The following is a 12,588-nucleotide window of genomic DNA, read 5'->3' as shown; positions in this document are numbered from 1 at the left end:
GCTGGAGAGATGGCTCAGAGGTTAAGAGCACTGGCTGCTCTTCCAGAGGTCCTGAGTTCAATTCCCAGCAACTACATGGTGGCTCACAACCATCTGTTATGAGATCTGGTGCCCTCTTCTGGTGTGCAGATATACATGGAAGCAGAATGTTGTATACATAATAAATTAAAAAAAAAATCTAAGATTTAAGAAGTAGCAGCCAGGCTATTAGTATGTTGATGAGCAGTAGCCCCTCAAGGGCTTGGCACAATGTGGTAGAAAAGTGATCTAGACCCACCAAGCTCAGCAGGTTGGGTCAAGGCAGACTGCTTCCTGTACCATGCAACAGACACAGCACATTAGGAAACCAAAAGAAATGTAACCTTGATGAAACTTCTGAAATGCCAAGAGACATGTCCACTATTGCTGAAGCTTCTGCTGTGGTCGAGTGTGGCTTGTTTCCTCCAGACCTCAGCCTGAAATTTAATTTCACTTTCTAAGATAATAACTGGGACTGGCCAGAGGCTGAGGTGACTAGGGCTCTGCCCTCGTGAACAGATTAACCTATTTGTTTAATTGTTGATGGTTATCTAAGAGTGGATCTGCTATACAGGCCAGTTGCCCAGGTCTCTTGTGCTCCATGTTTCTAGCATGTAATGCCCTAGACCACTGGCAGCCCTACCAAGGCCACCCTTGGGTGCAGCTTTTTGACCTTAGACCAGAATCATAAGCCCACATCAGCCTATTTCCTCTTTAACCTCCTCGGTGTGCGGTATTATTGCTAACAGTAGAAACAGATGAAGATAGCCTCTTTCTGGACAGAAAGCTCACCCCGACCAGGGTTCCCGACAAGCCCACCTGAGTACAGTTTCTGGTGTGGTCTCTGTGGTTGAAACTCTTCTCTTCTGCTCTAAGAGTCTCACTGCCATTTTGCTGGCCCGACTCTGGTCATTTTTGTCATTTTCTGCTCGTTGCAGCTTCAGTTTGCTTTCCATCCCACAAGGCATGATTTTGTCATTGCTATTCCTCTCTGCATCGACTGCCTTTGCTGTGGTTTTGTAAAAGTCATTGGTGGTGGTTCCTTTTCTTTGTGGCCTGTTCCCAATTCATCACACACCATCTTTAGCCTTTTTGGGGGGGCATGGCTATAGTCCCTCATGTCTGTGCCAGTAAATGCAATCATGTGACTCAGCTGAAGGCAGCTTTCGGGGCCTTTCTCAGCAGAGGAATGGTTTGCAACATAGGCCTATGGTTGGTTGGCTTTGAGAAGACCCCATCCCTGGCTGGGGTTGTAGCTCAGTGGCAGGGATGCATAGAAGGGATCCTGTCTCAAATGCCATCAAGAGCAGGGAACACTGATGATTTAGGGACCCATTTGGGAGGGGAGTGTTTATAGAGGTGGGATACATAGGAGGATCCCATCTCAAAAAAAAAAAAAAAAAAAATCCAGAGAGGATCTCCAAATCATCAGCATTCCCCACTCTTGATGGCATTTGGGCAAAAGCAAGTCCAGTTCCCACAGACACTGAGGCCTGTGAGCTTAGGAAGCCAGACAGAGCACTAAAGGGCCAAGTCTGCCCTGGGTGACGGTGGAGAAAGCCCCTCCCCCATTCCCACTGTTTTGTTTACATATGAAGGCAGGAACTTCAACTTCCTGCAGCCGGGAAGATGGCTCAGGTGCTAGCCAAGCAGCCTCCAGCTCGGGTTCTGGGGAGGAAAGGCCCTGGGGGAGAGGGAACAGCCAGAGCTGGCCAGAGGCCACAGGGTAGCCTAGGTGAGGACAGACCAGAGACTCCCAGACCTTTGGAGCCTGGAACCTCTGCTTCAGATATGGTGGGTTAATTCATGGCTGGCTGGAGAATGGGTTCACTTTCTCTGCTGATTAAAGAATTAAAAGGCAGGAAAGGTTTGAAAGTCAAGCAGAGCCAAAGTTTGTTCAAAGAGGACGTTTTTTTTCTTAGATTTAAAAAAAAAACAAAACAAAAATGCAGGCCAGGAAAGCTACAATCCTCAGCATTTGCCTGTAGGAGGGAAAGGCGGAAGGGAGAGAAGCTGTTCTGTGTTAGTTTAGCATGGAGGCCAGCATGTGGCACCAGGCAGCTACATAGTGGAGAGGGGGGCTTTAGAGAAAGGGTATGGGAGCCCAAAGTACAAGAAAACAAAACAAAACACCCATGTTCTGGCCGTGTCTGAAAGAGGCAGAAGTAGAAGAAAAGAAGTTACACCTTTTCCAGTTCGGATTCAGAAAGGCAGAAGGATTCTGTGGAACTTTATGATAGCTTGGAGGGAATGTGCTGGGGGCAGGGATTCTGAGGAGAAAAAGTACAGTCTCTAATTAAAGGGGTAATTATTCCACCTGTCTCTTTAGTATGGCTTACAGTGACCTATCTTTCAAGGGCTGGGCCCTTGGCCAAGTAATTGACTGTTTGGACTGGATAAACTCTTTATGTTTTATTTTTATTTTTAAAGCTAGTCTTTTTAAAAGTTTGCTCTATCTGCATGTATGACTTTATGGCAGCGGAGGGCCTCAGATCCCACTGTAGGTGGTTGGGAGCCACCATGTGGGTGCTGGGAATTGAACCTAGGGTCTCTGGAAGAGCAGCCAGTGCTGTTAACTCTGAGCCATCTCTACAGCCCCCTCTTTTATGCTTTTACGTTTTAGATAGCTTGGAATGTCAAATCTCCAAATGGATTAGAGATTTCATCCTCTTGGTCAGAATGTACTAGTTTTCCCTTATTAAGACAATGTGCTGCTGTGTCAGGTCAAGGTCCTGTGCCACTTGATTCTTCTCTGAATTGTTAGCAGGAGATTCAAGCCAGGGACAGTCTTTCCCTTGAAGGTCACCTGCATGCAGACAGGCCACTGTTACCAAGTCGTGGCAACTCTGCCTTCTCCCAGGGCTCACCTCTAAGTGCTGTGGCCTGTCTTTTGCTCTTCCTAAAGCCATGGTGACTGACAGTGGGGAGAGTACTGCCAGTTTCTTGTCCTAGAGATCAGGGCAACACTGCAGAGTGGTGCTGGTGTTTGCACTCACTCCTTGTTTCATGGCTCCATAGGCTGATGCCACTGATGGATGGCTCTTCTGTTCCCAGCATGAATGTCTCACCTAGAATTTCTAGGCTCAAAAAAGTAAAACAAAACAGGTGTTGGTGGTGCACCCCTTTAATCCCAGCACTCGGGAGGCAGAGGCAGGCGGATCTCTGTGAGTTTGAGGCCAGCCTGGTCTCTAGAGCAAGTGCCAGGATAGGCTCCAAAGCTACACAGAAAAACCCTGTCTCTAAAAACCAAAAAAAAAAAAAAAAAAAAAAAAAAAGAATTTCTAGGTTCAGGGGGCCTTCAGCTTCTCCAGCCTGACAGAGTCCATCTGCCTGCAGGAGGGCAGGCTTGAGCCCCTTAGCTGATCAGGATTTCTGCTTTCCCTTGCCTGCGCCCACCTTCCATCCATCCACAGGTGGCCACAGTTCTTCCACAGCTGAGCCATCCTGACATCCCAGCCATAGATTGCCTCCTGTGCTCATACTCATGTTTTTCAACGTTGCCCAAATCAGACCGTTACTTATGCACTACACACAGGATAGGAAAGGCCAGGGCATGACAGAAAGGACAGCCTCCTTGCTTGAGTCCTAGGTATTGATTCTTGATGAGGAAATGAGTGGATAATGTCACTACATTTCTCTAAGAGACTGTCTTTTAGAGGTTTGGGGCGATTCTGCAGAATCTCCATCTTCCCTGGTAGAGGAGCCACAGAATGTTCTGTGTGAGCCTGTGTGCGCTGACTGAGGGGATTTGTATAGTCTCTTCATGTCCACCATGTCAGCAGATACCTTGAATGCCAATGGGGAAGCGGGCAGGGGAGGGCAGCATGGGCCTATGTTGGAGCTACATGTGCTGCTTGCTGAGTTGGGAATGGTCTCTTGGCTGGTCTCATATACTTACACAAAAGGATGGATATCCCCTGCACACCCACCAGAGCCCGTGCTGTCTCATCCTGCCACTAGGACTCATTGCCCCTTTCGGGGCTTAGTTAGCAAAGCTGTTGTGGGTCAGACTGAGGTCATTTGGTGAGGGCCTCTGGGCAGAAAGCCCAGCATGCCAGGGTACTGCCAAGAGCCTGATCAGCAGCAGTCAGGGTGGGCAGGACCCCCTCAGGCCAGGATAGCTGGGAGTAAGTCCATGTCTGGGCTACCTCTAGGCTGAGGCCTGCTGGAGGGTGGCCTGGCCATCGCTTGGCCTCCTGGACTGTGACACCAGAGCACACATACAGCTGCTGCACTAGGGTAGGGTCTGCACAGGGTGCCTGTCACCACGTGTGGGACCTGTACTGTCCCTAACCTTGGAATGAGCCAGTCCACAGTGAGACCCTCCTGACCAGGCCTGCCCTGGGGTTGTAGGCACAGCAAAGCTGTTCCAGGCTACCATTTTTTTCTAAGACAAGCAGGGAATTTGAGATTCTCTGGCAGGGGGATCTGATGGAAGAAATGAAAGTGACAGAGAGCTGGAGCAAGACCTGCCATCACCAAGGCCCCTCGGCAGACTTGCTGTTGAACCTCTCCTTCCAGCCCAGAAGCTGTATGGTCCCAACTGCCTGTCTGCGGAGGACTCCCAGAATCCCAGTTGCCATGGGGTCTCCAGCCCAGCACTGTCCCCATGGCCAGCTCAGGGGTTTTCTGTCCCATGAAAGTCCATTTCTCACTACCTAGCAGTGTGCTCTTTGTCACAAGGATACAGGAGACAGCAAGACTCGCAAGCTCCAAGGACAGCCACTGCTTGTGCTAAGGTCTCTCTGACAACCCTTAACCAACTTGCCCTGACCGAGGGGCTGTTTTGTGGGTAGTCAGAGCCCAGCACCAACCACTAGGCTTCCCACCCCATCTCCTTGGCTTTGTATCCTAGGAGGCTGGACTAGGGGCCACCTTTGTCCCTCAGAGGCTCTCTGACTACAGCAGGGGGGCACACCTCAAAGGGGCTTTGTGTCACCACAAAGAAGCTCTGTCCCTCTAGAGAAGCCTGAGTGTTGCCATGGTAATGGAGGGGCCTGGCAGAAGGGGTCCCGCCATCTGAGGCGGGGGTGTGGGGGGGAGGACATTGCAGGCCAACAGCACAGTATTCACGGCTGGCAGCCAGCAGTCAGTGACTCTGCACCTGCCCAGCTGAGGCCCTTATCTTGCAGGACACTGTCCTTGACAGGGCCCTATGGGTCCTTAAGTTTTGGTAGGGACAAGAGTGGGCCTCCCAAACCTGCTGAGAACCTCAGTCCCCTCTTCAAGTTACCTTGATCCACCCCAAAATGCAGGGGGCAAGCTTGGTTCTGTGCCTGGGACCTCCGCGCCTTGCTTCCTGTCTCCTTAAGATGGGAAACCACTGGCGCATTGCAGTCAGGGTGACTTTCAAAGGAGGGGGTAGAAGTTACAGGCTGGAACCTCCACTGCCTGACCCCACTCAGTGGGGTGACCTATATGGACTTTGTAATTGGATGGAGTGCACTGAGTGTCCTAGAGGAGATAAGGGAAATGCCCTGGAGGGGCATGATTCGACCCATAGTAGCCCAACATCTCCTACCAAATGGGGAATGGCTCCATTCCCACAGGAAGCTACATGCTGGTGAGGCGCCTTTGGTCCTCATGGGTGACACCGGCTACTGTGGTCCTGAGGGACAGGTCCTTAAGAGATACTTCTGAGCCTGAAAGGCAGCACAATTGGCTACAGCTAGTGTCCGTCAGACACAGATGTGTTAGCAGGGACCACCTTGAGTCGGGGCCATCGTCTCATGTACTATGTCTTATGGAGAGATGAGTCTCGTGGAACATGGAGGCTTGAAGGGAACCAAACAAGAACAGGTGTCTTCCCCCAGGGAAATCTTGAGCCCAGGATCTAGTAGTAGCTCCCTGTGGCTCAGGCCTCCTACAAAAGAGGACATAGCTCCCAGAATACTGACATGCCCACCTTCCTGACAGATAGTCCTCAGAGTCTCCCAGCCACCAGACCTCAGGTTCCTCAAACCTTGTTACCTGGTCCTTGGCCACAGTAGCACTCTATCTGTGACCAGAGCCCCAGCCTCTAAATCCCCCTGATCTCTCTACTCAGAGACCCTCTGCTCTGGGGGCCGACCAGTTTTCCTTGGCCCTGGACAGCCCTTGGCCCAGGGTGCCCCATTAGTGTGAAGCAAGAACCCACTGAAGATTCCCTTACTCATGAGGCCCATTCTCCAAAGCAGTGCTGTTGGGGCACCAAGGGCACACCCTAAGAGACAGAAATCCCTGAAGAGTGTATCTCTCCACCCCCACCCCCACCCAGCTGACTCTGCCAGAATGGTCTGCCTGTTGTGGGAAATCTAATTTCCAGGCTGTGTCTGATTAGGTTTTCCAGGCTGCCTGAAGATCCAGCTGCTTCCCTGGGCAGCAGACTCGTCCCTCATTCTCCTTCCCTCCCCTCCTCACGCCTCCCACTCCCCCAGCAGACTTCGTGTCTCCAGGGTTTGGTTGAAAAGATGGCTTCCTCTTCCCCTTTCTTAGACTTGATTATAGCTATAACCCTGCTTCTCAAACATTTGAACCTGGAGCCCTAGATCAACCCCAATACCAGGGCACCCTAGCTACAACAGTGACCCCAGGATGTGGCTCCTTCTAGTCTTTCTGTGCTTATCGGTGCACAGGTAATTCCCATACCTCTTGCTGGAGGACTTCAGCCATGCCACCTATGTGCCATTTTACCCAATTTCAGCTGTTTGTTTCATTTTGTTTTAATGTTTTTTTTTTTTTTTTCAAGATAGGGTTTCTCTGTGTAACAGTCCTAGCTGTCCTGGAACTTACTTTGTAGACCAGGCTGGCCTCAAACTCACTGAGAAGATCCGACTGCCTCTGCCTCCCAAGTGCTGGGATTAAAGGTGTTGCTACCACTACCCTGCTGGGTTTTTTTTTGGTTTGTTTTTTGTTTTTAAACTGATTTATATAAGAGTGTTTTAAGAGTAGCCGGGCAGTGGTGGCACATGCCTTTTGTCCTAGCACTTGTGAGGCAAAGGCAGATGGATCTCAGAATTCCAGGCCAGCCATGGCTACACAGAGAAACCTTGTCTCCAAAGCAATAAAATAAAATAAGCCAATAAAAGTAAAAGAGTACCTTATGGATTAAGGCTATTACTTTACTGTTGAATGTTAAATACTTAATCCCAACTGGACAGTTGTCCTTGAAGTTCTGCATGTCTGCCTTCCTCTGTTCCCCACCACTTCATGTTTTAAAAAATATTCTATTATTTTTTATGTGCATTGTGTTTTGCCTGCATATATGTCTGTGTAAGTGTATATCAGATCTTGGAGTTACAGACAGGTGTGAGCTGTCTTGTGGTTGCTGGGAATTGAACCCAGGTCCTCTGGAAGAGCAGCCAGTGCTCCTAACTCCTAACCACTGAGCCATCTCTCCAGCCTTTTTTTTTTTTTTTTTTTTTTGAGCTGTGGTCTCACTGTGTTGCCCAGCTTGGTCTTGAGTTCCTAAGCCAGCAGTTCTCAACCTGTGGGTCGTGACCCTGTAAGAGTGGAGTGACCCTTTCACAGGGTCCCATATCAGAGATCCTGCATATCAGACATTTACATTACGATTCATAACAGCAAAGTTACAGTTGTGAAGTAGCAATGAAATAATTTTATGGTTGGGGTCACCCCAACCACATGAGGAACTGTATTAAAGGGTCACAGCATTAGGAAGGTTGAGAATCCCTGACCTCCTGCCTCAGTCTCTTGAGTAGCTGGGACTGTAGGAACGTGCACCACATGCAGCTCCCTTCCACTGTCTTGTAGAAATGATTAAGGTGCAGAGGAGTGGGGAGAGGGGAGTGCGGGTGCCCACCACCCTGCCCAGCCTCTGTTGTGCTGAAGGCACTGTGTAGCCACGAACCATTGGTACTCCACCTAAAATGCTTGCTGTGTGTGTTGTTCAGTGTGTCACTTGTTTTTAAAAAAAGTGACCACACTGTGTAGTGTTTTGTTGTTTTTTAACAGAAATGTTTCATTCTCACAAAATCCTGCTGGTGCATCTTTTTGCTGCTATGAAGAGGCTGAGAACAGCTATTTCCTAGCCCAGCACCCCAGACCCTGCACCTCCTGCCAGAGACTCTGTGGTGCAGCCAGACCTTGCTGCAGGTGTGCTTGTGAACCTCATGCTTCAGACCTCCTCCGACTTGTCCCAGCCTGGGCTAGAGGCCATTCCCAAGGTTCTGGGTACCACCTGATCTCAGTGAGGATGACTAGATGAAGATGGAGTTCTCCCAAGGTGCATACACATACACATACACATACACATACACATACACATACACATACACATACACATACACATATACATACATGAAGCATGCCTCCTGTGCTGGCAGAGCTGAGCGCATGAGACCAAGGCTGCCCCTATGATGTTCTCACAGTCAGAGAGGATAGGCTTGGGCATGTCTGCATTCAGCTCCTGCCAGGCTATTCCTTGGTGCCCTGTCCTTTTCCTGCTTGGGATAGGCAGTGTGGAGTAATGGTTGGAAGGAGATTTGACTGTTCCCAGTGTCTTCCTGGGCTCTGATAGGTGGCTGGCAAGGTCTCAGGCCTGTAGCCAGGCCCCCTCCCACCCCCTACTGACCCTTAGGAAATTCCTTTAATTCCTCGACCCTAGTTGGCTTCAGCCCTCCCTGTAATTTGCTTTTCCGGGCCAGGCCTTTTGGCTGTGCTCCTTCAGAGGAGGAATGTCTAGGTCAGCAAGAAGACAATGAATGCTGCTTTAGGTTTCAGGGAAGAGAGTCAGTATCCACCCAGCTTCTGACAGTGCCTGTTGCTCTCCCCATGTTGCTGCAGAGGACACAGCTACTAGGCATCCCTTTTCTGCAGTTGTAAGACCTGAATTCTTTTAGTAGGAGCATGCTAGGGTAACAGACATTTGTGCCACTGTGTCTGTTTTCTACGTGGATTCTTGGGACCAGCATTTAGGTCTTCAGTTAGATGTAACAAGCACTTTACCCACTGAGCCATCTTCCTGGCTCACTTTACTGTTTGTTATTTGTTTTGAGACAGGGTTTTTTTTTTTTTTTAAAGATTTTATTTATTTATTATGTATACAACATTCTGCTTCCATGTTTATCTGCACATCAGAAGAGGGCACCCGATCTCATAGCGGATGGTTGTGAGCCACCATGTGGTTGCTGGGAATTGAACTCAGGACCTCTGGAAGAGCAGTCAGTGCTCTTAACCTCAGAGCTATCTCTCCAGCCCCTCTCCTTGGGGCAGGGTTTTAATATGCAGTGCTAACTGCCCTTGAGTTATGTAGACCAGGCTAGCCTCAAACTTGTGATGCTGCTCCTGCCTCTGCCTCTCAAGACTGAGATTGCCCATGTGTGCCATCATGTCTGGTAGCTGCTGTTCTTTCGATGTTGAGTTTTCCAAGTTTAACCTCAGTCCTGACTTTTCCAGCTCCCTCTTCCAGGTTCCTGGGTCCTCTGGCCTCATCCTGGTGTTTGGTCACACTGAGGGTCCCCATTATTATTCTGTCTTATGCACATTGAACAAGAACTGTGCAGTTGGTTGCTGGGGCCTGGGTAGGGTGTTATGTTGAGCATGGGGCTGAGTTGTCCCAGGCCAGCAGTGAAGGATGTCAACTGAGGCTCATAGCATCACACTTGCTGACTGTCCTGAGGTGGCCCCTGGGCTGCAGCAGATGCATATTCAGTGCCCACCTCTCCCCCAAGACCTGCAGCCCACTGCCCCCAAGTCCTAGCTGGGAGAAGCAGCTTTGAAGTCTGTGTGGTCAGTCTTTTTTAAAAAATGCATTTTGCTTTCCATGACAGCATATACTTATTGTTTTCGTTTGTTTGTTTGTTTTCTGAATTTCACTGTGGAGCTCTGGTTGTCCTAGAACTCACTCTGTAGACCAGGCTGGCCTCAAACTCATAAAGATCTGCCTGCCTCTGCCTCCGTGCTAGGATTAAAGGTGTGTACAATTATACTCAGCTTTATAGTTATTGTTTTAATATAAAAATAGCATTTTGAGTTACTATCCAAAAAAAATCTCCTTGGGCTGGGCATGGTGGTGCACATCTTTAATCTCAGCACTCAAGGCAGAAGCATACAGATGCCTGGGAGTTTGAGGTTAGCCTGGTCTATATAGTGAGTATAGAGGTATAAAGTGAAACTCTCAAAAATCCAAAAACAAACAGAATAAAACCCTGTCCTTTGGGGTTCTGGGCCTTGGTCACCTGTGTCTCATGTGTAGACCTTTTCTGATCAGCCTAGATGGGTACCGGCAGTCTTTGGGGTCAGTACTACATCCAAGAGCAGACAGGGTACGCATTGGCAGGCTCTCCTATGGGAATTGCCAAGACTCTACCTCTCCCCAGTCTAGCTAGTGTTTGGGGGTGTTCTTTGGGAAACACACAGTGATTTTTCTCTGAATTAGCTGAATTGGGCAATGGAAAGGCCAGTGTGAAGTTTAGTCATTTTCTCATCTTAGTCTCTGGACCCCACCAGCCACGTCTAGAGCCAGTGGTGAATCTTTTTGCCAGAGCTGTGGCATGTTTAAAGTATCTGGGGGTTGGGAAGCTATCTCTAGGCTGCAGCTCAGGCTCGGTTATGTCTGATGGGTCTGGAGGGTACAGGGATGAAATCAGAGGTAAGGCAGGAATCCCTGTATTTATGCAGGATGGAAGGAAGTGAACTCTGGTCCACAAGATCAACATTCCCTTCCTCCTTGTGGTTCTGAAGTTCACTTAGGTGGGCTGATGCTTCAGGCAAGATTGTTCAAGTGGTACGGCTCCATTACCCACTCAACCCTCCCTAGGTGAGCGTCCTCTCCAGGATGGAGCCCTCTTCAAGGCTCAGCCCCTATGATCTCTCTGGCTCATCAACACCTAGGTCCTGCTGTGTGGTGGGCCCTGAGTGCCCCTGCTGTGACTATGTCTTTTGTTTCTGCGTGCCACACTGTCTAGAGAGCCCAATCTGTACCTCCCTTCCTGTTTCTTTCCTAGTGACCACCTCTCCCAACAGAAGTTTGGCTAATTTTACAGGCAATGGTTGACTGGGGATAGTTCCTCTGCCCACACCAGTGTTTGTGTAGGGTCACATTGGCAGTTTTATTTGTGTGACAGGTGCAGAGGAAATGAACAGCTGTGGGGGCCAACACTCACTTCTTGCCTTCACTGGGCCCCATTTTTCCCAGCTGCCTTGCTAGGTGGACTGTGGTTTTTTTTTGTTTGTTTGTTTGTTTGTTTTGTTTGTTTGTTTTTACCTCTGAGGTACATGTGTCACTTTTGGGCTGCTGCAGAATTTGTCAGTTTGTCTTCTGTGGGTATCACCCAGTACATGCATGGCGTTCCTGTGCAGGGACCTCCCTTCTCTAAGCTCAGGCACTGTATTGGTTCAGGGGTGAGTGGGCTAGCAGTCTGGGTGGAGCCATCTGGGAGCAGGTCCCAAACTGCACTGGGCTTCAGGCCACATACTGAGGGGTGGCGTATGTCTGTACCCCCGCACAGCCAAGAGCCTGGATCTGGGCTCTGCATACTTGGCCTACTTTTTGTTGAAAAACAAACATACTGGTCAGTCAGAGAATGAGTGGCAAGGGAAAATGATGGCTTATCACCACAAACATCAAGCCCCCTCTCCCTCTGATCCCCTGGGGGCTCTGGGGCTCAAGGAACAGCACTGGGCTAGTATGAGGGCAGGCGTGAGCTTCCCTGAGGGCTGGGCTTCTCAGACACAGGCCAGTTTTAAGCAAGGGGAGCTCTGCCAGAACCTCTGCCAGGGATTATTTAGCCATGAAGTGGCTGTGAGTGGAAGCTTGACTCCTGATCCACAGTCAGTATTTCTAGCATCTGCAAGGTAGTGGTCCTTACCCCCTTGCCTTGGTGTCCTGTGCTTGGAGTGGGATAGCCTCTCACAACTGGCCTGCTGGCTGCATTGACCTGGGCATACCTACTGTGTGGCTGCTAATGGCCCTCACCCTCTGTGGGTCCTTGTGGGACAGGACTGAGGTGGTCCCATGAGATTGGAATTATTAGCTAGCAGAATAGGGGCAACCAGAAGCCTGGAAGATAGAGAGTACTTATCACACCAGCTCTCCTCATCCTTCCTACCAGGCTTGAAGACACCCATGGTCCACGGCTCAGCTTGGCTTGGCAGGAAACCGAAGAGTCTGGGTCAGAGGCCCAGCCTCCCAGGGAGGGAGTTGCCTGCTTCCGGCCAGCTTCAGATTAATGGCTTTTAATTTAGAATTTAATCAATGCAGCTTCCCTCCAGAGAGCTGGATGCTCTGGTCTGGGAGAGAGTCCTGTGATCTGTGAGTAGGGTGGCAGGGGGCCCAGGATGGCCTCACCAGGTCAATGCTCCGCCCCACCCTGAGCTTGTTCTCCTTCGCCTGCAGGCAGCTGGCACCCTGGTTATGGAGGACTGCAACGTGCACTCGGCCGCCAGCATTCTGGCCTCAGTGAAGGAACAGGAGGCCCGTTTCGAGAGGCTGACACGGGCACTGGAACAAGAACGGCGCCACGTTGCCCTACAGCTGGAGCGTGCCCAGCAGCCTGGCATGAGCAGTGGTGGTATGGTGGGCAGTGGACAGCCCCTGCCAATGGCCTGGCAACAGCTGGTTCTTCAGGT

General features: G+C 50.0%; 1 protein-coding gene across 4 annotated transcripts in view; it reads left to right on the top strand.

Annotated features, from left to right (window-relative positions):
- The window catches only part of Arvcf (ARVCF delta catenin family member), a 58,556-nt gene that overhangs the window by 27,338 nt on the left and 18,630 nt on the right, over window positions 1-12,588 (top strand). For all 4 annotated transcript variants that reach the window (XM_035444719.1, XM_035444718.1, XM_027413117.2 and 1 more), the window contains exon 4: window positions 12,356-12,586. In XM_035444719.1, the coding sequence (XP_035300610.1) occupies window positions 12,374-12,586 (213 nt within the window). In that variant the 5' untranslated portion in view covers window positions 12,356-12,373. The remainder of the gene's footprint in view (window positions 1-12,355; window positions 12,587-12,588) is intronic.

Source organism: Cricetulus griseus, chromosome 4 (genome assembly GCF_003668045.3).
Source record: "Cricetulus griseus strain 17A/GY chromosome 4, alternate assembly CriGri-PICRH-1.0, whole genome shotgun sequence".
NCBI classification, from domain to species: Eukaryota; Metazoa; Chordata; class Mammalia; order Rodentia; family Cricetidae; genus Cricetulus; species Cricetulus griseus.
The sequence above is the reverse complement of the archived record's forward strand: the minus strand, read 5'-3'. Positions and strand labels throughout refer to the sequence as shown.